Below are 25,940 nucleotides of genomic sequence, written 5' to 3' on the forward strand. Positions count from 1 at the left end.
CAATCACACTACAACGCACCATATTTTCACTTAAAGTCGGATTAAAACAGATCACTGTCAATGTTTATTAAACTTTGAAGTCACATAACAGCGAGAAAAAACAGAAAACTAGCAAAACAATGGACTGTAGCCGCTTGTTTGGGACAAACTGCCTTTGTCCCCAACAAAAGAAATCGCATAACATGAGAGAAACAAAAAACAATGTTTCTGTCTCGCTTGCTCTTAGCTTTATAGTCATATGTGTATTTCTCTCACGCATTACTTGTCATTTTAGTGCCTCCTCTATGGTTCATTCTCACTCTACGTTGTGATTTGATATTTGTTTTGTTTATGTATATTTCAGGCGCTTTACCTTTAATTTAATGTATTAATATATTCCTAGTTTTCATCTCGTATAAAAGATCTGTATAAAATAAGTGAAAAATAATGGAAAACCTTAAAAGTATTTGGAAACCAGAACGTTAGTAATTTAGCTTTGTATACAAGTGAAAGCTGCATCCGGAATGTTTGTTTTAAAATGCATTTATTGTTTTAATTTTTAGTTTACCGCATTCAGATGGAAGCACCTTTACCAAAGCGCATTATGTGTGAAAATTGTCCGAACAGACCGGAGTTTTACGGCAAAGAATATCATGGCATAATGGGGCATAAGGAAGCTACGTTACTATTGGAAGACGAACCCAACGGTGCATTTCTAATAAGAAAAGGAAATGAGTACAATGAGTTTTATACACTCTCTTGGAAGTATGAACAATTATTATTAATATTATAAGTTAATCATTGATAGAATTCCGAATGGCAGAGTAATTTTACCTTAATTTATAAACATTTTATATAGGTTTTATAAACAGTAAAGGTATTGAAAGAACTTTACTGTGTAAACTTATATACATTTTTTAAATATTTCTGGCAGGTTTAATGACAGGATACACCACTATAAGTTGTACTATGATGGAACACATTATATAAAGGACAAAAGATATGATACAATATATGACTTGGTTGCGGATGGTCTTATCACTTGTCACATGGAGTTGAAAGCCCAACACATTCTGGAAATGATTAACTCCAGAGCAAATTACACTGAGAGTCCATATGTCACTCTTAATAGGAAGAAATTAAAAACATTGTCTCAAATTCAACAGTAAGTAAAGTATTATCTTCTTTTATTGCAATTTATAAGTAAATTAATGAGAATATTGTGATATTTTTACTTATAAGCTTAATTAAAGAGGTGTTTGCTAGCCTTGAATTGGACTTGATTTTCAATATATTTTGAGCAACTAATATCTTACTTCAACAGAGAATCAAACAGAGCCAGTCCTATTTTTCTCAAATCTGATACAAAACAAGAAAAACACAATGACAGACCACCACCTCCATTCAACTTAACACCCACCCTGGAAGATCCTCCACCTTTCTATAAATATTCAAAGTCACATAGCTTTAAAGTGCATACATTCAAAGGCTTGAATTGGTGCGAGTTGTGTGCAAATTTCCTGTGGGGATTTACTGCACAGGGAGTCAAATGTGAAGGTAAATATTCAAATTTCAAATTTATTTATTAAACATACTTAAATACAATTACAATTACAATTTATTACAATGTACAATTAATATTCATGTAAAAGTATATAAATATAAAAGGCTACTAAAACAATTTATACAAGCCAATGTTACCCTAGCTAGGTTACTAGGCAACCTGTGTTTAGGAGAAACAGCTTGCCTCTAAAATAAATTCACAAAAAGCCTCTTAGCAAGTACTCAATTATAAATTAAAATTGGTTACAATAGAAAGTAAGAGAAAAAAATATGTATAAATTTAAGGTGTATAAGAGAATGCGGGTGTGCCGTATGAAACTGTATCGTATGACTGTATATATATTTGTGTGTGTATGTGTGTGTGTGTGTAAGTGTATGTGTGTTTGTGTGTGTGTGTGTGTGCTTAATAAATATTACTTATGAATATTACTAAAACTTAAGACATTTGACAACATAAATTTAAAAATATATCACTACAGTATTATACAATTTGAAGTTGACTTTTATTACACTTAATATTTTTTGCACTAGTTCATAGTCTCACCTAACCATTAAAATGTTAATGAGTGTTACAGTATATTTATGTCTATATTTAAAAGACTATATCAAATAGTCATAATAGTAATAACTTTATAAGGGCCTGATTTGTAACTATCTTAGACTTAGACCACTATGCCGGGTCATAAGCTAAGAAATTATTTTGTTCAATAAAATAATTATACAATAAATTTCAGATTGCGGTTTTATAGCACATTCAAAATGCTCAGAAAGAGTACCAAATCATTGTGTACCAGACTTGAAGAAACTTCGAGGTGTTTTTGGCATTGATCTAACAACGTTATTAAATGCACATTCAAGTACTTTACCATTTGTTGTAAGGAAATGTGTAAATGAGATTGAAAATAGAGGATTGGATTCTGAGGGAATTTACAGAGTATCTGGATTTGCTGATGAAATTGAAGCTTTGAAATTAGCTTTTGATAGAGGTAATTTGCATATTATTTAAATTATAAAAACAGATATAATTTGCATAAATAAGGGCTGTAATATAGTATGGAATGACTTAGATATTTTATTAAAAATTGAAATTTTCAAGTTAATACTAATTACTAACATTATATTGTTATTGGAAAATTATGTAAATAAAACATTGAATTATAAACTTTTTCAACTTTTTAGATGGTGAAGCAACAGATTTAAGTGTATACAGTAATATAAATGTAGTGGCGGGTACATTGAAGTTATACTTAAGGCTGTTGCCTGTCCCCCTCATCACCTATGAGGTTCATCCTAAGCTCATCAATGCAATTCGTAAGTTTATAGCATTTTTATTTATTTGTAAATGTAATATAGATTTATGCCATTGTTGATAACACTGATGAGTAATTTTATCCCTTGTGCAGCTAAACAATATTTTAATTTAAAGTGTAGAAATATAAGAAACAATCGTTTACCAACAACTCGGTAACCGACAATAACTATATTAATTTAATATCTAATGTTTTCTTATGATTTAATATGTGAAACAAAAAAATTACGAACATGTTACTTACGTGATACGACACGTACGCAAAGCGATGCGCACGATATTGCGGCGTTGCCAGACTTCTATCTCTGTCCTTGTCTAACGCCAACTTTTAATACACACATACAAAATTTACGGATTGCGAATTTATCATAATATAATTTTCTCTTTTAATAAATCCATGGCTGGATACCATGGCTAGACGCATTTAATTATTTTCATAAGTTGAGCCAAAAGCGTGACTCTTCAAAAGTTTTGCCAAAGTTATATTGTAAGTTGATCCAGTGTAATCTATGATTAATATTTGTATCAAATTCTTAGAAATGAAAACAACCGTTGTACAAGTTGCGATGTTGCGAGAATGCTTGGATTTACTGCCTCCAGCACATTTTAACTGTTTACAATATATGGTTCAACACCTGCATAGGTAAGTACAATTACTTTAAAAATGATTTTTTTACAAAGTATTTTCGTAAAGCGTTATCAATTTAAAAACATTTGCAATATATTTCATAGTCAAATTACATGAAGTGGGTAGTAATGATGAAAATATTTTGAAGTGAAACTTCTTTATGTGCGTTGAGAGTAAAGTTTTAAGGTCGTGTCATGACCATACCGTCACGTCATGGAGTAAGGCGACGATTTTGGCATCTTGGAATCTTGTCAAAGAAGTTTCACTTCTGACACGTGTGCACGACACACGCTTTTTTTTTATTAAACATAATATTATGCTTTAATAAGTATGATTATATTTTTTTAACAGAGTGGCACAACACGCAGAGGTAAACAAAATGTCGCCGCACAATTTGAGTACAGTTTTCGCGCCAACTTTAGTTGCTACGCCGCCCGCTATAACAGATCTATCTTTTGAAATTCGCGCCCTACAAGCACTTATTGAATATTGCCCACAAATATATTACAATAATAAATAAAGAGTATTCCTAAGCGTGTGAAATAAGGCTGTTAAAATGTATTATTAGATCAGTCGTAAAGAATCAAAACCGGCTATCTGTACTTTGACAGTTTTTTAGTAAACTAGTAAAAACGTTTTTAAGACTATAAAATGGCAATATACTATACAGGGTGTCCCAAAAAGTAGTGATGAACGCAAGCTGGGAGGTAGAGGACCTAGAGGCCTATCCGAATCACCCATGTATGTTATGCGATTTTTCGTATTTTCGGAGTTATGACGTTTTTTTTCAATTTTTCACCTATCGCCGAGTACGATGATATTTTCACTCACGGTGACGTCAATTATGGCGGAAGATGCTTGATTTTTTTGTGTGCTAAGCTGAAAGACAGGCCAATTCAGTGGACACACATTCGCCGGTGTAGCGAGATCGCTTTTATAATGTAGTTCACCTCTAATAAGCACATTTCCTGCTGTCTTTGTTCTTCTTAAAATAAATCTCTTACATTCCTTAAATTTTAATGGCCAGCTAGTTGTTGTTTTCTTGTTGATTTTTTTGTTATTGTACCGATATCGTTCAAAATCGATATCTGAGGATCCCTAGGATCGCAAAACAGGTAACTGGTACCAAAATTTTAAAAAGCCAGCGCCATTTTGAAATTCGTTGTTATTGTAGGGGAGAGGGGGGCACATTTGAACACTTTTTAAATATGGTATGACCAATCAAGATTTATTTTATTTTAATATAAGATATGGGGCTTATACTACATAAAAAAAATATATTTAGTTATTTTGACTTGCTATAGTTACATAGTATCAATTTTTAAAAAAACGCGAATGGGCACATTTGCAACCCCTAGTTTTGAAAAACTGGAATAAAATGGAAACCATGTAACTTAGAACATAATCAACAATATATTTATGTTATTTGTAGCTAATATTATGATAGTATACTGTCATTTATGTCTTACAATAACTATTAATTAAATAAACTTATATAAAACTCTTAACAGCCTGGGGCAGTCTTGAACAAAGAACACGTTATTTTAACCGAGATCAAATTGGACATTCCGAAACAATATTAAAAATAATATTCATAAGTAACTTAGCAAATATGACATTTTAAAGACGCTTAAATCTATAATAAACAGTCATGACAACTAAATGACCACAAAATATAATTATTAAAAATGCAAACCACATCAATACTTTGATAGTTAATACTACCAAAATATTGGACTTTGAAATAAATTTAAATATAAATATGAGATAGGTTAAAGTACCTAACCCATCTTAAATTTACTGAAGTCAAAATTAAAAGTTAATAAAGCAGCTGTTCGTGAAGTTCCTGCAGTAGGGCATGGCTTCGGAAGTTTCTTTACAACATCCGTGATAGGCACAAAAGATTGATCTTCTTTTTCAGGGAAAAAGAATTTATAACAGAACTTCTTTTTCATGAAAGAAACTAAAAACATATTTCCATCTTTTCTTTTTATAATAGCCACGAAATACTTTTCTACATTACTCTTGATAGAGTGACATTTGACTAATACATAATCACTTTCATTTATATTTTCTTCTCTCAACGATTGCATTGATTTATTTTCGTGAACCAGATCATTATCAGACTCAGGATCGCTTCCACGATCACTTGCATCCATATCAGAATCGTCATGCAAAGATATATTTCCATCTGATTCTGAGTCTGATTGATCACACCGCAATGATTTATACTTTTGAGATTTTTTCGAAGTGTTTTTAGGCGTAGATTTTCCTCGTTTTCCTAAATTAAAAGTTACAGGCTTGCGTTTCATGCGTTCCTGATAAGCAGCTTCTATTGCGCATTTTTCTGGAGTGTCAGTTAAAATACGTGTGGAACCTTTCTTTCTTCCTTTTCTTCCAGTACGAGGAGCTGCTTTAGGAAACGGTCTTATTGCTTCAGGAGTAAGTATTGCTTTTTCACATTGGGCAAGCTGCGATGAAGTGGTTATCGGTTTCTCAGGTTCCTCAAAATTAGCAACAATGGCATCATTTTTCATTGCAGACGGTGAAGAAGCAAGAACTGGAGCTTTATCATTAGTCTTGTGGTCGATATTACATTATGTTGATCCATTTCTACATCTTCAGCATCAGTGGCGTCGCTGTCGATTGTGGATGCTGCAGGAGCAATAATTTGAGGTTCATCTACAGCCTGAAGTTCTATTATTGCGTGTTCATCCACGTCCATATGTTCAGCATGAGCGGCATTATCATTGGCAGTATGTGGCATACAGTCACTTACCTGACATAACACCTCATCGTGTTGATTACTTTCGACATTTTCACCAGCTACAATCAAAGGTATTTCTTGCGCAGGATCAGTCCGATTGGTTACTTCTGCACATTCAAAGTCGTCATCTGTAAATTTGTTTCTTGAAAACGGATATATTCCTGGCGCAGAGAATCCTGACGTTATGTTATTGATAGTATGAGAAGCATTATATGCAGGAGTAATAATACCTGGGAGATCATGAATGGTAATTGTTTTACCCGGATGGTTAAGTAACCAATCATTTTGAGCAACTGCAATCTTCGCCTTAAAAGAACTGTTTACTGCAACATCGAGAGGTTGCAGTTTGTGTGTGCAATGAGGAGGAAAAGTCAACAATGTAATTCCATTTTCTCTTGCAAAATTTATAGCATCCAGAGTGTAATGGCTTTCATGATTGTCAAGGAGGATAAGAATTTTATCTTCCTTGGTGCATCTAGTAATTTTTTGAATGTGTTGCAGAACTTTCACACACTGGCCCCGTCATCCAGCCACTTTTAGGACTGTTTGGGAACCCCACGCATCCCCTTGGACCTACTGAATACATTGATTCATGAACTTTAGCTCTTGGAAAAATAAAAACTGGAGGAATGGTATTCCCAAGAGCATTTACAATACCACACATAGTGATCAATTGCCCTCTTTCTGCTGAAACACTTTGGCCCACTTGCTTTTGGCCTGTTCTAGCGATGACATTGGGTGCTTGCACAACTGTCATTATATTTGTTTCATCTAAATTATAGATACGATCTGGTGAATAATTGTCTCGCTGCAGCACCTTTTCATAATTATTAAAAAACATAGTAACATTATGTTTATTAAAGCTCGTTGAGCGAGAAAGACTCGTGTTTTCAGGTTTTCGCAAAGATAATTTGGAGTGCCGTTTCATAAAACTTTTCATCCACTCGATCCCCGCCAAAATGTTATTTAACCATTTTTCAGGGCACTTTCCTAAAGCTCTTGCATATTCATAAGCCAACTCTCGGCCCTGTAAATATGTTAAACCATAGTTCATACTGGACATTTTCAAAAAGTAACCTTCCAGTATAAGCTCCTCATCATTGGTAAAAATTTGATGCGTGGTGTGTTTGCTGCTATAGTTTTCATTTTTTGGCGTTATGTTTTCCTTAAATTTTTTAACTCTATAAAATAAAGTTGACGGTTTTATGTTAAATATCGTAGCAGCGGTCCTCAACTTCATGCCATCATTGACAACATATGAAACAGCTCGTTGGGCATCTTCTTCGATCACATCACTTTCTTTTTTCTTTTAATAATTTCTTACCATTATGACTGTTAAGTAAAGACAGTAAAAAATGTAATTACTTACTTAGTAAAAGGGTCAGCTTTACATGTATATGTGTATGGGGCAGTTTTGAACATGTTATTCAAAAGTGCCCCAGTTATTTTGATCAAATCTGCCCCAATACCACAAATAAAAAATTTTGGACGTGAAAGTAACTTGTGTTCAATGATCTCATATTTGTAAATACATACTTTGTCTGTAAGACGTGAAACACTATAAAATAATAACAACTCGAATATAATACTTACGTTTTCAGTAATTTGCATTTAACCAAAAAAATAAATTTGTTTACTTTCGTCTCCGTCAAAGTAACCGGCAATATTTTCGCAAAATGACACTGACATAGACGTTAGTTGACAACTGACAGATGTGTAGTTCGGTGTTACCAGTATTAAAAAGGTGATGGAGGTCGAAAACAGTAAAGGATGCGTTCATAAATCGAATAATTCAAAACTGCCCCTGTTCTAAACTGCCCCCCTCTCCCCTACCGATTTCGCTCAAAATCGATATCTGAGACTACCTGGGATCGCAAAACAGGAAACTGGTACCAAAATTTTAAAGAGTCAGCGCCATTTTGAATTTTTTTGTTATTGTACCGATTTCGTTCCAAATCGATATCTGAGGAACCTTAGGATCACAAAACAGGAAACTGTTACTAAAATAAAAAAAAGTCAACGCCAATTTGAATTTTTTGTTATTGTACTGATTTTGCTCAAAATCGATATCTAAAGATCTCTAGGATCACAAAACAGGAAACTGGTACCAAAATTTTAAAAAATCAGCGCCATTTTGAAATTCTTTGTTGTACCGATTTCCTTCAACATCGATATCTGAGGATCTACGATCGCAAAATAGGAAACTGGTACCAAAATTTAATAAATTCAGCTGGTAAAGAAGCAAAATATACAATTCTTGCAGTTTCTATGTCAGTTAACTGTCGAATCTTTCTGCCAGCGTAAGCAGCAGAGCTGAGTTTGGCAGCAAGAGTTGATATATGGGTGCCCCTTGCTTTTAAGGTCACCCTTAGGAACAGAGTAGTCTCTTCTATTTTAAACCTATAATTAAGTGTTTTAACTACTAATTTAATGGCCCTCTCTTTGAATTTGTATTTTAAACAATTTGCGTTTTGAGGTTGCATCACTTTTTACATTATCTAATTTAGCTATATGATAACACCGTATGGTCAAATATTTTTCGGCGACCAGTCTTATTAGTTATTAGGTTCACTTGATGAAGTGAACCACACGCGTGTTCAGTTTCAACTTTATAATAAGTATTTTTATGACCAATAAATTGTTTTACTATACAGGATAAAATTTTTGTATAAGTTGGTCTCGTCATAATAAAATTCTGTCTAATAAACTTTCTGATTATAGTATGCGAAGTCTTACATACAGAATATACATCTCTTGAAGCATAAATTAATCCGCCTTCATCCCGTGCGCTAACTAATTTATGATATTCATGCTTTTCATTTGAAAACAAAGACATCTCAAAACACAACCTGAAATGTACCCAACTATTTGTTATGTATATTCATATAATGAAGAATCGTCTAAAAATCGAGACACACTCCCTCCGTTTTCATCCGAAATATTTTCTTCTGCCATTTCACTCTCATCTTCATCATCCTTTCGTGTTGCCGGTGTAGTTAAATTAATACATTTTAGTGCCGAAGAGCACGTCAAAACACTTATGTTTTCTAGCGGCACACAATTTCCTGATCCAGCAGATTTAAGTTCCATGTGACACAACAGTTTTCTGTATATAACTTTCAATTGTCGGGCATTTGGGTTATCGTTGTAACCACCATGCATACGTATCGCTCCAAAAAATAATTCAATGTGGTCTTGGCTATTGCGATATGTAGATAAGTATTGCATTTTATGTGATTCTATTACAGTTGCATATAACACTTTTAAACTATTAATACAAATTAGAACTCCAAGAAATCTGATGAAGGAGTTCGATTTCAGCACCGGTGTGTAGCTTTTTAGAGTTATTATCTTTTTTGTTTCATGTTCTGTGTAAGTTCTTTTTCTCGAGACTTTCAAGTAAAGATTCAAAATCAAATAATTTACTTCTTCTAATACTGCAAATATCTCATCTTTATTTTTTGAATTCAAGGGCTGTTTATAGCCATATGCTTGTAAGTTTCTGGAATTAAAAACATCAAAAACGTTGTTCATTGCCATTATGAACTTTTATGTCGCCTCACTGTCTTCAAAACCAGACAATTTCAGCTCTTGTCGACAAAATTGTATTGCCTTAGAAACACTCCTGCTCAATAATTGTGTTGCCAATTTGACATTCATTAAAGAATTTCGGAATTCAATATGTTTTTTTGTCAAGCGATTCGCTAGATGAAACCTTATTTCTTCTTGGAGATTTGATAATTTTTTTACATATTCCCACATTATTTGCTCATTCTTGTACAAAAAGATTTCCTACAATTGAAAATGATTTCGAATTAATTTCAACATGTGGCAGAAATCCAAAAACACTGCTACTTTATAGTCAGCGCATGGGTGTTGAAATGTAGTTTTCAGTCGTCTAGGGTCATTCAATTCGCAACCCAGGATCTTCATGGCCGACATGTTTGAGGAGTGACCATCAAAAGTTAATTAAGTATACAACATCAACACCTACTTCGTGACATTTGGTAAGTATAGTTTTGATAATATTTGCTTTTTGGTCTTCTGTCATTCCATGAACTAAAAAATAAGCGACTGGTAATTTCCAAGGCTCATTTAATGACACTAACAAAAAACATAAGCCTCTGATGCTTTGATTCTCATATTTTCGTTAGGACCAGTGCCTATATCAACAAGACCCTCATCTTGTTTAGTTTTTTCATTAAAACACTTCTGCTGTCTGATTGCCATTTCATCCGCTATTAATGCGCAAGTCATGGTTTTATCGGATTGTTTTCTTTTAGCATCCAAAATTTTGAACGAATCTTCTGTAAACCCTGGAGAACCATCAATATTTGCATATCATTTCGATATGGTTTTCGGGTGAGGAAGGCATGTTTCGAATTTACTCCTAACGAATCTATACGCATTTGGTGACAGAAAATGCAAAGTTAAACAAAATTTCCTAAACTCTGGTCTAGATACAGGTCTCTTAGATTTTTTCTGTAACTTTTTTTCCATAGTAGCATATAAGTCGGCAGCAAATACGTTACCGGTACAATTTAAAAAAAATTATACTGCGTCCATAGATATTCTTAAACAGGTATACCGACCTTTGAGACGTATAGATTTTTTTTCTGTTTTTAAGTAGCGGAAATGGTGTCAATAGAGCGTTATTTCCATCCGAAAAATAATCTCATTTACTCTCAACCGCGCCTAAAGAAGTTTTACTTCAAAAATAAATATTAAAATATTTAAGACTAAAAAAAAACATCCGACTGTGCGGAAGCTTGCAAAGCAAAAACAATCGGTCAATCCATTAAGGCTGTAGGCTCAGCCAAACAGTTTTTAAAACACACCCACATACATTCATACATACGTACACACACCTTCCCTCATGTATTTCCTCTTTCTGGTGCAGTCGGGTAAAAATGAACATACATCAGCTTTTAAGACAACTAACTCTATGGGGAAATTCGCAATCCAAGACTGGCACTAAAAAACGACGCGTTGATTTTGTGAAAATAATTATGAATTTGTTATTTTTGTTTCCGTAAATTACTATTAGTTTTGAGTTACTTACCCATGGTAGGAGATTTTGTTAGTTGTTCGTAAATGTCCTTTGTAATTTCTGCAGATTTTAATCGCGCAGCTTGTCATTTTCACCGAAAAAATCTAACGCAAAAAATGAGCCGTGCGTGCGTATCTCTTGACGTTACAATTGACACTGAGGAGTGGTGAGCGCTTTAGAGGCTAACAGTTAGCTGATATTTTTATCGACGCTTTTGACGCGCCGATATTCTATCAAGGCCCTAGGGAGTACATAATCAAAGGAGACGCCATTAGACCATAGATCAAAATGAACGCTTGTGATTGGCTGATGTCAAAAGATTGCCAGGTTTAAATCTAAACATTTACAGGTGGCCGGATTTGATCCTAAGTTGCATTTTACGATGAAAATATAAAGCAAGATAGCCGGCTTTGAAACAAACAAGTCAGTCCATTTTATTTTATTCAAGATCTAGAGTGTTGCTACATTCATGGTTCAAATTTAGTAAAAATAGCAGATAGCCTCCTTTGATTCTATATGACTCACTGATATCAAGAGACAATGCACTTAAAACCAAGACTTCATTAGAATAAGGTAAAAATGTATGAAATAATTAATATAAACAGCTTTGTCAATAGTAATGAAATATCCAGAGACCGCTACAGAAGGATATAGTCATAGAATTCTAAATAACAAGACACTAGAAGTCGTAAGCGCGCGTGACCTTGTCGCCACTCAGGTGACTTTCACACCACCAGTGTGTTCGTCACAGTTCAGTTGCTATGGAGACGTACGTGTGTAAACATGGTGTGTTTCAGCATTTCCCATTGCGGAAATTCTTCCACAAGTTGTAATTATACTAATAAAGGAATAATATTTCATCGGTAAATATTTTTTTTTAGAAATAATGCCGTTTTTCCTTAAAATTATAGAATATTTACAAGTATTACGAGTGTCACCATAGTAATCTAAATAACAATGAATGACACAGTTTCAACCTTATTGGAGCAAAAAGAAACAAAACGTCTCATATACTTAGGGATGTTATTCTAAAATAAACCGTAAATTCGTGCGTTAGGATACATATTAAAAAGCTTAATTTAATATTTAAGTTAGTTTTCACTAAAATCAAGTTGTCCAATAAAAGGCATAGTTTACTTGTGTGTATTGTTTAGCTATCGGTTTAAATGTGTTGATTTTGGCGACAGCGGTTTTCATACGAATTATGACATTATAGCACTTCTATGTGTCTTGTTATTTAGATTTCTATGGATATAGTATTTATTATTGCTAATTTGACTGATTATAACATTTATTTTTTAAATGTAAGTAATAGAATATAGTTTAGAATATATAAATATTAATTATGTATTCAATGTATCTCATGTATTATGTAAGATAAATAAGAAATTAGACTAAGCATGTGTGCAATTATTAAAAGGTTTATTCAAACTATGAATGTTTTATATGAAAAAATGTGATATTGGATCAAATAATTTTACTAATTTTATAAAAGCATTCCAAGCTGACAAATAACAATGAATGAATTGGTTTGAAAACATGTATTTACATTTTTTGTTAAATAAAATGAAAATTAAGTTTTTTTGTTGTTTTTTGTTTGAATCCTCGTTCACAACAGAACAATATTCTGATTAACTACTAATATCCTCCTATTCATAAACACGGTTATAAATATAATAATTGCTCAACTTTAATAGTATAAATGCCTATCTAACACCAATATAATTTTCTGAATCGGACCAGTAGTTTTTGAGATTAGCGCGTTCAAACAAACAAACTCTTCAACTTTATAATATTAATAAGTATTGATAACCTGAATCATTTAAATGTTTAACAAAGTCATTCATGTTTCTCTTTTATTGAGCTTTAATAAAAATCTGTATAAGGCATATACTTTATTTTTCACATTTGTCACCTTTTCTTTCTTTTTTTGGGCACTTCACTTTCACTTTCATTGCTGTCTTTTATTTGAAATTTCTTTAAATCTGCACAAAATAATACCTAAAAATAAAATTCTAGATTTATCATTTATATGTATTTAAGAATGACCATCTTCTGAGAAAAAAGCAAATAGACAAACAGATTATACACAAGACTTCCCTTACTTCAATTAACAAAAAGTACTCACTGTATGTGCCCAACCAGCCATATCTCCATACAGATTTCTAAAATGGTCACCAATCTCTGTATACATTTTTTCAGTGACATTCTTCTTCCCTCTTAAATGTGGTAAATAATTCTCAGCAGCTATTTTATACACATGGGTGTCCACTGGCAATGCTTCTAAATGATTTAATGACATTAAGCAAATACAGTCCGCAACCTGCAGAATTAAAAAATATATTTACTTGGTAAAATTTAGAGAAATAAAAATTTAAGATTAATTATAGGAATACATCATCACTGAATCATGAAATTCAACATGGTAACAGATGGACAGACAGACACCAAGCAAAGTCTCGATCGATCAGAACAAAATTCTAAAAAAAACACCATTTGACTGATAAAAAAACAGCTCATGTATTTAGCTAAATTCAAATATTCACCTTAGGTCCAATTCCACATAATTTCATCAGTTCCGCTCTGGCATCTTTATACTTCATTTCTTGTAGACTTTTAAACCAATCTTCACCACCTGAATCCACAATTTGTTCTGCCGATTTCTGTATGAACTTTGCTCTATATCCAAAGCCCAATTCACGTAATTTTGACTCCACCTGTTATAGTGACTTTATCTTCAATTGCATATAAATCAAATAGGAATATCAAATAACATTTAAGACATATTTCTTTTTAAATGAAGATTATTGTCAGTGGTTGATAAAATACAATGCTCTTCGATTAGGAACTACATACATATAAGTTCATTTTAATTTACAATATTTATAAAGATCTACAAGTCTGGGACTTGGGATTCATATATTTAAATTAGAATTATACCTTAGGTTGTGCAAGCTTTTCAACTTCTGGAAAAGCATAATAAGATGTACCATCCAGTTCACATATTTTATCTCCATACTGTGTACAGAGTTTTTCCACCATAGTTGATATCCTTAAAATTCAAAGGCAATATAATAAAATCAAGTATGATGTGGCCTTATTTTAAGCAAAATAATTTAAGATTATCCCAAAAATTATCACCTGGATATATGATTATTTTGACTGCATATAAAAGAGAATAAATTTTCGACTGGTTCTTGATTTAACATTCTAATGCCATAAAACTGAACACATGCCGTTTTGAATAGTTCATCCTTTTCCGACCATAATTTATAATGCTTGCTCAAATCAACGTCATGGCGGAAATAATTTCTTAGCAAATTTTTAAACGTATCTTCGTTTTTTTCTTCATTTATCTCCTTCTTGTTCATTAAGGAACCAATAACTTGATATTGCAATCCATTATCTATTTGTTGTAATTTCCACAAAGTTTTTGCAAAAATACCAGTCCACTCATTTAGATTACTATTATAAGTCCATCTAAAATATGTAATTCACATGTTATGGTGATTTAAGATTTTGTTTAATAACAAAAAATATTATTAATGGTGAGCACTTTTAATATTTTAAATTACCTGAAGCTTTGACCTCCATTCAATGTACCAAGTAGTTGTAGTTCATTGGCTTTGTAAGGTATTTTTTGCCAACCCATTTCGTATTTGCGATATTTTTATAAAAGTAATTCATTGATTAATAATTCAATTCAATATTTTAATTTATGGCAGTACTGAGTACATACTGCGTTGAATTCCAAAAAACCGCGAAATCGAATTGCGGAACTGCAAACTTTGTGCCAAATGTCAATGTCACGAATGATTGCAAATGTCATTGTCATATTTTGTGACGCACAAATTAAAGTTTGTAAACCATGAAAAAATATTTTCTTTTAACTTACTGGACATAGAAGATCTTTTTCTTTAATATCTAGCGCAGCCGGGGTTCAACCACAATACAGTACATCTGTAAACATTGAGATAATATTACTACGTATGGAGGAGACAGCACGAACAAAATCTGTGCGTCATTTTTTTGCTCTAACTAAGTTGTAAAAATTATTATCTAGTTAGGTACTTAACGATGAAAGTTATTCCTTTGCACTTTTCCGTATTATTTGTATTATTTGTGCAATATCGTAACACACACGAAGGCATGTTTGATGCGTTTCACTTTAAAACCATTAAAAATACCGCTCAACATACGTCACATGACGTATGTTGAGTGGAACATAAGTGATGTAGGCGGTGTCGTCTCCATATTAATATTATCTCAATGTCTGTAAACTGTGATTCAATCCAGGATCAGAGTTTTACGCGTCCATTTAAAAATCGTGTATGCATATAATTGCTTATTTAGACGTCTCTGTAACATGTATAATATTATAACGTATACAATATATTGTAAAAAAAATATCTTATTTATAAAATAAAACAATAAAATAGACAAAGTTCATATAAATTAAATTTTATTTGTCATGTACAAAAATGTAATATTAACTTATACAATAGGTATTCCCTAACTATGAATTCTCCCTCATCTTCTCCTTAATCCACGGTATATATTGAGCAGCGTCAGTAAATACAACGTATTCGTTTAGATTACAAGTGTGGTCCCCGTTCTGAGATACAAGGGATAATGACACCACACCTCGTAATCTCCATCGGCCGTTGTCGAGTATGTAAAGTCCGCCTCCGGAATCTCCTAAGCATGGGCCAGCTCCTTTTCTATCACCTAAATAAATAAATTGCTTTAATTATTTCGCATTTGAACGTTACAAAAAGAAAACGTTGCAAATTTATTTTATTAAAAGGGTTTTTGAAGTGAAAACTTCTTTAGCGGCGTTGAGCACTTTTTCTGTAATGGGTATAAAATCTTAAACTCGCGTCAGGACTCGTGACCTGATCGATAAAGCGTAAGACGGATACCATTCCAAAATAGCAAACATGTTCAACGTTAATAATCAAGTTTTCACTTCTGCCGGCACTCCCGGAGTGCAACCCGTCTTTTTTTTTCATATTTGTTTTTTCTAAAAGATTAACAAAATGATAAGCATTGTTAAGTTAATAAGATCTGTATAATATGTATATTAATATGTAATAATGTTATTCTTATTTCTAAAATAATAAAGATCACATAACGATACTAAAAAATATTACACGTTACCTGCACATAATGTTTTATGCGACGTTAGTCTATGGAATTCAGGCTTGCTAGCTCTGCACTCTTTGGTGCTAACAATCGGCATTCGAACCATACGGGGTTCCCCGGACCCGCCTGAACCTAACTCTGATGTTCCCCAACCTGTTACCTATAACAGATTATTGCATTATTAATACTACAGAGTACAGACATCAGATAATAATAAAGTCACATTTGCTTTTAACTCGAGTGAATTAATTATCCTGTTTATATTTACAATTTTTTTTAATGTTATTTCTGAGTTATTTCAATAGTAATAGCTACATATATTTAAAAAAAAACTAATATTAGGTAATAAACAAATTCTGTTAACAAATTAGTAAACCACGAGGACTTTTTAAGAAGCATACCTATTATTGTAACTTCGTGTTAATAGAATATACGAATCTGTACAAATTATAATAGTAAAACTAAAATGCAATGAAACCTAATGATTTAATTATATAGGTATTTATTTGAACTCACCACGCCAGTAGTGCCCACGATCCGATTCAAGTCCGCGTTGCTGGTCCAGAGGCACGCCGGAATAATATTAGAGTTAAAATTCACTGGCCTTTCTAAAGTCATCACGAGGATGTCATCTGTAAACAAGAAAATGAATCTATACAATAAATACCTACAAAACAAGATGTGTAAGTACCAAATTTTGAACATGAACACAAAAATGTCGTATGTTCCCAGTTGGAAACCAGATGGTTGACAAACATACATTATATAATTTTAAATAAATACATATACATAGATAATTATTAAGCAAACGTATGGGATAACGTATAGGGTACATGTAAAACAATGCTGTCTAAAATTTGATAATTTTTTTTATCTACTTAAATAAAAACGAAATGAATGGCAAAATTCTTCCTAAAGTAATCTTACTTGCTAAATTTGTGGCATTATAAGATTCGTGTATGGCAGCACTCCTCAACTTCACTGTTACGGTGATGTCATCACCCCAGTCTTCTAGATTGTACACGCCGACCTTCACAACTATGTCCTTTATGGATGTGATTGAGTTCTTCCCATGCATGCAATGCGCCGCTGTAGATATCAAGGAAATGTATTAAAACACATAAAAATATAATATCTTGCGCGAGAGAAATTTATCAAAATATTCAATTTCTTGAACTTGAATAAATAACGATTGTAACGACTAAAACTACAATATGTGCTTTTACTCAAAAGCACAAAGGTAAATAAAAAAAAACAATATTATTATACATACATTATATGCTTTTAATTTTTTAATTTTTTTGTAAGAGATTAGATAAGAAGGCAAATAAAACTGCATAGTCTCGAGCAACAAGTACCTAAACGTAGCTTGATCCTCACCTGTGACAATATGTTGATCCGAAATTAAAGTTCCAGAGCAGATGTAACTCAAACTGCTTGTCCTTTTCCTGTAGATGGCAACCAACCACGGCCAGTCACCTCTCTCGTAAGTATTGCCCTGGAATATCAAGGGAGTTACGTTTTCTGACGTCACTCCACATTTGTCATAATGTGACGATGTTTCGATGTTTAGAGGTTCTGGATTTGGAGTTGTCCTGAAACGAGAATTTACAATATTTATTCACATTGACTTATTTAAATTTTTATGAGTACTTACTTATATCATTTATTACACATACGAGTATCTACCAAATATACCTACAGGGTTACTTACCTACTTGTAAAACACCAGCAACCTCGCAGGACAAGATAGCTAATATCATAAGTAACAACATTTGTTCTACGACTTTTGGCATAACGCAATAAATTATTTTTAAATGATTTTTCTTACTTTTATTGTACTCTCCTAACATTTGTAATAGACTAGAGTAGATAATTTTTGAAACAAAAAAAAATCGCAGTCAGATGAAACCCATTAGAAAAGGAGGGGAATATGATAAAAATGTAAGGAAAAATAAATTACGGTCAATCCGAGTTCGGGAAGCGGGAGGGGGGAGCTTTAAAGAGAAAAAAATGGTTTCTCTCGATTTCCGACAAAACTACAAGTCTTATAGAAAAAAGTTCAATGGCAAAGTTGTAGGTAATTAAAAGTTCTACAACTTTTGTATTCACAATTTTTTCACATAACCTAAAAATTTAGGTGAAAAATTCAAAAAACCAAGTTTTTGGTCTTTTATTTCTATCTACTTCAAAAATTTTTTTTTCTACGAAATTTGATGGAAACTTACTTTATTATGTCCTAAATACACTGTAATTTATTTGATTGAAAATATTTATTTTTTCGCCTTATTTTGAATTAATACCAAAAAAACAACCTAATTTTCAATCGAAAAGTCACCCGTCAAAATATCAGCTTTTTTCAAAAACTTGGGGTGCCTTTTATTCATTGAAATCTCTACTTTCATATGATGTAAAAAAAATAAACACCACCATAGTAAATGTTCTCAGGAAGCGCACACAAACAGTCTGAAAATTAGCTTTTACCAAATCAGGCACACTTCTCGAACTACCTGAAATGTTTTTATCGACATCATTTTGCTTTTGAATATGCTGTAAAATATTAAACTTAGAACAGATAATTATTTTTCTTTTGAAATATTACCGAAAAGCCGATACAAGAGAAGATATAGAGTTCAAGAAGTGTGCCTGATTTAGTAAAAGCTCATTATCACACTGTTTGTATGCATTTCCTGAGAACATTTACTATAGTGGTGTTTATTTTTTTTTACACCATATGAAAGCAGAGATTTCAATGAATAAAAGGCACCCCAAGTTTTTGAAAAAAGCTGATATTTTGACGGGTGACTTTTCGATTGAAAATTAGGTTGTTTTTTTGGTATTAATTCAAAATAAGGCGAAAAAATAAATATTTTCAATCAAATAAATTACAGTGTATTTGGGACATAATAAAGTAAGTTTCCACCAAATTTCGTAGAAAAAAAAAATTTTTGAAGTAGATAGAAATAAAAGACCAAAAACTTGGTTTTTTGAATTTTTCACCTAAATTTTTAGGTTATGTGAAAAAATTGTGAATACAAAAGTTGTAGAACTTTTAATTACCTACAACTTTGCTATTGAACTTTTTTCTATAGGACTTGTATTTTTGTCGGAAATCGAGAGAAACCATTTTTTTCTCTTAAAAGCTCCCCCCTCCCGCTTCCCGAACTCGGATTGACCGTAATTTATTTTTCCTTACATTTTTATCATATTCCCCTCCTTTTCTAATCCGTTTCGATTCGATCCGATCGGGTTTCATCCGACTGCGATTTTTTTTATCTTTTTTATTATTTTCAAAGGCTTCTACCCCAGTCTAAAGTCTTATGTTCTATTCATTATCGAAAGGACGACGCGACGCCCCCTTCGACCTATCGTTCGCTTCTTGTTTACGTAATTTTTGGGATGCGCGTAGAGTTTATAATATTCAAACGGAAAATTAAATGAATATTATTTGTATGAAAATAAAATCTAACAAATTATCGAAAGTCGTAGACCAAATTGTTTTACAAGTAACCCTGTATACTTATATACATACTTGCTCATTTGAATATTTGCAAGATATCTAATCTACCTTATTTACTATCGTTATTCAGTGCCGTCTTTAGGATCAACGAGGCTATTGGCCAAGGTACTGGCTGGGGCCTATGTAAGGGAAGGAAAATCCTTAAATTTTAACTTTATCATTTTTCAGTTTACAATAACGCAATATAGGCTAAATCGTAACCCCGTCTCTTAACACCCCACATATGAGAGTTCAATAAATAAATTTTTTGAATCTAAAAAACTAATACCCCACCAATTCTAATTTAAATAAAATTGAATGAAAACCTTATATTATAATCTATACAAAGAACAATACTTAAAAGTTTTTTAAGCTGTATATAATTACTGTTATTTTAGTGCAAAAATAAATTTTTAAACAAATTTTCTAAATCTTGTTTCTATTTTACCAAGTGTGTGATTTGATATTTTTCTTATTATGTTATAAAATTTGTTGTTGTATATCGAAAATTTTCAGAATTGTGGGGCCCCTGCCTACCTCGGGGCCTCGGGCCAGGGCCCTGCGGGCCCTGCCTTAAAGACGGCACTGTCGTTATTATCGCTAGAAGAACTTCATAAGACAGGAACAGGACATAACAGGAAATTCAGACATAACTTAAACATACCTGGGTGCTTCCGTAGTGGTAGTAGTGGTAGTTGGTTTAACTACCGGGCGGTCCGTACGTTTTGGTGGGATCACTATAGGTCTATCGAATTGTTGCTCATTAGTAAAGGGAGGTACTTCATAAATTTCATATTCTGGGTCTCTGTTCGGTGGAGGCGGTGGTGGAATTTGAGGTCTCTTCGTAATCACTTCTGCGATTATTATTTCTGGACGCCGTGGTGGAGGTGGCTGTGGCTTATATACGGGTGTCTGTTGCGAAATTTTGTATATCTCGAATTCCGAATTCTGATTCGGTTGATTGATTTTTTCAATGTGGAATTGGCTGCCTAGAATTGAATGAAGTCTTATGTAGATACCAATTTGTTAAGTATTAAGTTTTATTATCATTGTAATTTAGAGCGATTTTCATTACACTGGCCATTGATTTGAATCAAATCAAATTTTATAAAAAATGGATGATTCGATACGTTTTTCGGGAAGGAACCTACTCTAGAACTTTGATAAATAAGATGAATGTATTATACCTGGAATTTGGGGGTCATAAACGCCATTGAAATCGTTGCGAAGGTACAATGCATGTTGCAGGCTTATCATAGTCACATACCTCCCATGACCAGGGTTATCTGTAATAGACAATAATATAAGTACCTAACATTAAACCTTTTAATGGTATTCAATTAAAAGGATCAAACTGTGTTTTTTCAGTTGCTGATTCCTCCTGTTCTACACAAAAACGTAAGTGAACACATTATTGTTAGCAAAATAACGAAGGAAATAAAATAGAATTTGTATTTTTGTTCTAATCATTCATAAATCGTATAGCCGATTTTATGTAGGCTATGGGATACAAATTTGGTACGTAAAATTTCTTGTAAGTTTATTAATTTAAGATTTGTCCAACATTAAACACATTAATTTAAATTATTCATTGATTTAACATATTATTATTTCAATTTCAAGTTTCAACATACCACCAGACCCATAGCAGATCAGGTTATCGTTTGCCGAGAGTCCTGTCAGACGGGGCACAGGCGAGCTAACGGGAAAATTGACGCGGTAATCTATAGGTGCCCCGCGGTTGAAGTCTTGTAACACATTTAGCTCTGGGTTCAATAGCTGTATGCTTCCAACGTAACTCTGAAATAAACGAATTATAGGATTAACTTAAATATAATTTAAAATAATAACATTGTTTCCCTTTGATGGACCTGCATTTTATAGTTTTGATTTTTTTGTATTTTTTTTTGAAGATGATGTACCTAACGAGACTGGTCGAAGTTTTTATAATAAACAAAAATCGAAATAAAAGATGAACAAGTGAATTGTGTGATTAAAAAATCGAAACTTTAGAGGATTTAAATTAAAGTTATTTCCCATGTTGCCGTGTTGGACATCCTGTATGGCCTATGGGTAATGGGGCAGATAAGAGCCTTTTAATTACAGTTTTCCATCTGTTTTCTGTTTTCTTGGACAACTGTTTCAAGGACAAACACAAGTCCATGTTGATTTTCTTTGTATCCTGCCAGGCAGAGATATTTTTTATCTCTCCGGTCTCCCCACCACTCCCCACGGAATCCTTGGCTTGGCTTCAATCAAACGTTTAGCGTTTGAAGCGATAGGTACTATTGGTATAGGTAAATTTACAAACACATTCCTCGCAAAACATCCTCACACATGGTGGAAAAGTATCCTTATCAGGGTACGTATTCATACATTGCAAATACATATGGGCAAATAATTGAGTCATTATTGATCAAACTAATGACGACAAAATGGCCAGACCAAACAAGTGCAACGCGTTCATGGTTTTGCCGATTCACCATAAAAAATGGAGGAGGTTCTTTATGTTCTTTAAGTAAAAAAATATTACTAATGGACCTATTGACCTAAAGTACAGTAGGTACATTGTTTCAATCACGAGGTTGGATTGAAACCCGCGTCTTCGCGTCTTCGGGTGCGCCTTGGAGGATTTTTTCTATTCCTTAAACATTTTACAAGGTTTTGTGAAATGTTGTTTCTTGGCCAGCTGTATACCTACTTTCTTATAAGAAATCATTTTCTCCCGAGTTGGTATTTTCATTTAATTATTGGACCCTTTATTTCGGAAATAGACCTATTGCACAAAAAAAAAACTATAAGATGAAGACGTTTTCTATAATATGTAATACCTATATTGGAGGATTGTTAGATGCATGGACCATGGTATAAAACGGGTCTGTGTAAAGAGCACAGAAAATTTCCATTAAAAAATAAACAATATTCGACAACAATAAGCAAAAACTAAATTCAAGTCGAAGTCGGTGCCCAAAGTAAAACAAATATTAATGTAGCTTTTAGCTTTGTTTAGCAACATATTTCGCAACATTACAAAGACAGGTTTATTTCGTTTCATAGCTTGTGTTCAAGTTCAATGTTCCTTATACTTAGAGGGTCTGCCCCGACGAGGAAAATACACGATATACCTACATACCTACATTTATTGGCATATAATATGACGCAGCCCAAAGCCATTTTGCATTCAATATCAAAATTTACAGATAATTCACGAATTTTGATGAGATGTTAATTTGATTCTTCATTTAAGAGGGGGCATAAAGCAAAATAAGCAATCTTCTATTAGATGACACGTGTAATATTCAAGACCAAATCTAAAAAATAAAATATATATCAAACTAGATGATATGTTCAACGATTCTGTTTAATCAAAAACATAAAATATTAAAATTAACTCGATAAAAAAAATCACCAAGTTAGCTCTAATTTTCACACTTTTACGTTTTCTACTTGACATGGTAATACTTAACTATTATGATTTTTTTTTTCATAAACAATTATATTAAAACATTTGCAAGATATTTGTCAGAGCATTTTGTGTAATTACTTTTAGTTTTGGTTTTATCTGCGATAAACCACTTTTGGCGCTCTTTTTTTCTCGAGATAAACGTTTGGTTTTGTCACGATAAAAGTGGTGTCACGAAAAAAAATTAAAATATAAAACATTATCCTTTTCGTATATAAATCAAGAACAGTTGTGAAAGAATTTCAATAGCAATTTAAAACAGGTAAATTCAGTAGTTATCCGTAGAGATGTCGCATCTCTCTGCGTGTTTTACCGCATTTTCCACGGTGTATGCTCTGAAGAGCTGTTTGGTACAATACCAGCCGCCGAATTTCACCACCGAAGCGCACGCCACAAGCTCAAATTTCACCCACATCATCTCGATACTTGGCGTTCTTCCACTGTGCGTTTTAGGAGGAACTTCCTACCGCGCACTACTCCTCTGTGGAATGACTTTCCAAATTCGGCATTTCCCAAGGACTATAAATTAGAATACTTCAAGAAGAGAGCGTATTCCTCCCTCAAAGGCCGGCAACGCAACCACAATACTCCAGAGTCTGTGGTTGTTCATGGGCGGCGCCAATCATCGCTTTCTGTACGGTGACGCGCAAGCTCGTTTGCCGACTTATACATAAAAAAAAAAAAAAGTTATAAGCTTATTTGGGTAGGTACGTTGTAAGTACATAATACCTATATCAAAACTCTTAAGAATTATAGATGTTTCGATTAGATTTATTTTAATTATAGTAACGCTAAAATTGTTTAAATCAATACACGATGTTCATTTTACGTTTCTGAGATTTAAAACAAATCTTTTCCTTGTTATGATAAAATCAGCTGCGCATAAAAAGGAAAAAATTGAAGCGTAACTCAAATTCGATGAATCTGGTTCAGTACTAAATCACAACTAAATCCAGTACTTTGACATATTTTTTAATCCGTTATTCGATCTCAAGTTACTTTTAAATAAGTAGTTGTTGGATTAATGGTTCGTAAAATAAGTACTTAAAAAATATAGATACAAATTATAGTAGTTTCCATGTTTACGTAGAATGGATTATCTATATAATTAATTATCATATTCTGAGTAAACAGCAATACCAACTTATACCTTGTACAATGTTCATGTACTCAAGCAGGTAGACCAGGTACATATTACGTTACGTAGCTACACGGTACACATGAATAGTATTTTTACAAACGCCTACCAACTAACTCTTAACTAGGTATATAACATAAAAAAATGTTATGTATGTATTTGAGATTTTTTAATCGTTTTTATATTCAAAAATTTATACGCGGAACGCTAAAAACAGGAAACCGTATAATTTATTGCAGTAGGTTAAATATTTACCTTTTTAGATCCTATTGGCTTTAGGCGATATTGTATAAATTGACTTAAAATTGAGTGCTAAAACATCATTATTTTTGTATTCCTTTTTCAAAATTAACATTATGTAGTTAGGTCGACGTTATACTTTTTTTTTCATCACTAATCCCTTTTCATATGTTTATTTTGATAGCCACTCAATAACAAGAACAAAAAAAAACAGCTTATATTACCATATAGTTATACACCTGTACATAAAAATAAAACGTGATCCTACGGCTCTTTATTATTCTTACAATCCACGCGTCATATCCAAAGGTGCCTAGTTATTTTTTTTAATTCAAAAAGTGCGAACGTGGCGCCATCTGTGTGTCTCAACAAAATTGATTGATTGGATCAATAAGTATAAAATTATCACAATGTTATGATTGGAATAAATGCAAGGGATAAGGAAACTCGTACTATGCTTGTACCTCAGTCCATTGCCGAGAAATAATTAACTGCATGCAACACGTTGATTCATAAAAAACGTTTTATACGGTACATATACCTAGGTATAACCTACTACCTAGTAATATGTTGTAAGTACATATTATATACAAAGAACACATCTTATTTCGATTATAGCATTTAGAATAACAAAAAAACATAATAATTCATACGATAATTGAAGCTATTAATTTATTGCTATTTCATATTTGAACGTCACGTTTTTATTTCACCTTCGTTTTAATATTTTGTTTCTCTTAAAATCATATAGACCGTATTTACTACAAAGTATGACGCGTGCATATTCATGAGCGTTTCTTGGGATGCAGGTGGTGCAGATGGTGAAAAAATACTCACAGTGGGCAGTCTTGTAGCTATGGTGAAATTTGCCCTTAATATAATAGAAGTCACATATCCAAAAGGCTGCAAATGGATTATTCCATAGATCCCCGTATGATCCGACTTGTAATTAAATATTTCAGGGCACGGGGACTGAACATATTGGCCACAAACCGTAAAATATTCCAAGAGCACTGTGAAAAATACACTAAACCACAAACGCGTCATCTTTATTGTCTTAAGTTTATAAAATGCGTATCATTTTAAGCTTTTTTTATTAAAACAACTAGACGTGTTTTCAAGGCCTTCGTCGGATTCACACTGGACATCACGGTAATTC

At 32.7% G+C, this 25,940-nt stretch overlaps 3 protein-coding genes across 3 annotated transcripts; 1 reads left to right on the top strand and 2 right to left on the bottom strand.

Annotated features, from left to right (window-relative positions):
- The first annotated feature begins 311 nt into the window (after window positions 1–311).
- Window positions 312–4,768, top strand: RhoGAP5A (Rho GTPase activating protein at 5A). Its single transcript, XM_090114443.1, has 8 exons — window positions 312–460; window positions 543–744; window positions 914–1,144; window positions 1,304–1,536; window positions 2,277–2,528; window positions 2,722–2,853; window positions 3,389–3,494; window positions 3,831–4,768. The coding sequence occupies exons 1-8, from the start codon at window positions 427–429 to the stop codon at window positions 3,997–3,999; spliced, it is 1,359 nt and encodes a 452-aa protein (XP_089970569.1). The 5' UTR covers window positions 312–426; the 3' UTR covers window positions 4,000–4,768.
- Window positions 4,769–13,178: 8,410 nt separating this feature from the next.
- On the bottom strand, window positions 13,179–15,089 carry Ogg1 (8-oxoguanine DNA glycosylase). The gene is made up of 6 exons (XM_090114324.1): window positions 14,872–15,089; window positions 14,438–14,776; window positions 14,237–14,348; window positions 13,843–14,013; window positions 13,425–13,619; window positions 13,179–13,297 (listed from the first exon to the last, which is right to left on the bottom strand). The coding sequence occupies exons 1-6, from the start codon at window positions 14,946–14,948 to the stop codon at window positions 13,208–13,210; spliced, it is 984 nt and encodes a 327-aa protein (XP_089970450.1). The 5' UTR covers window positions 14,949–15,089; the 3' UTR covers window positions 13,179–13,207.
- A 643-nt stretch (window positions 15,090–15,732) lies between these two features.
- On the bottom strand, window positions 15,733–25,940 carry LOC149899033 (serine protease gd-like). Its single transcript, XM_090114508.1, has 9 exons — window positions 25,619–25,940; window positions 21,575–21,740; window positions 21,128–21,226; window positions 20,605–20,929; window positions 17,822–18,036; window positions 17,369–17,530; window positions 16,958–17,073; window positions 16,457–16,601; window positions 15,733–16,024 (listed from the first exon to the last, which is right to left on the bottom strand). The coding sequence occupies exons 1-9, from the start codon at window positions 25,826–25,828 to the stop codon at window positions 15,813–15,815; spliced, it is 1,650 nt and encodes a 549-aa protein (XP_089970634.1). The 5' UTR covers window positions 25,829–25,940; the 3' UTR covers window positions 15,733–15,812.

Source organism: Colias eurytheme, chromosome 21 (assembly GCF_061535395.1).
Source record: "Colias eurytheme isolate Ceu_HAF_F1 chromosome 21, ilColEury1 Martin Lab GWU primary, whole genome shotgun sequence".
Lineage (NCBI taxonomy): Eukaryota > Metazoa > Arthropoda > Insecta > Lepidoptera > Pieridae > Colias > Colias eurytheme.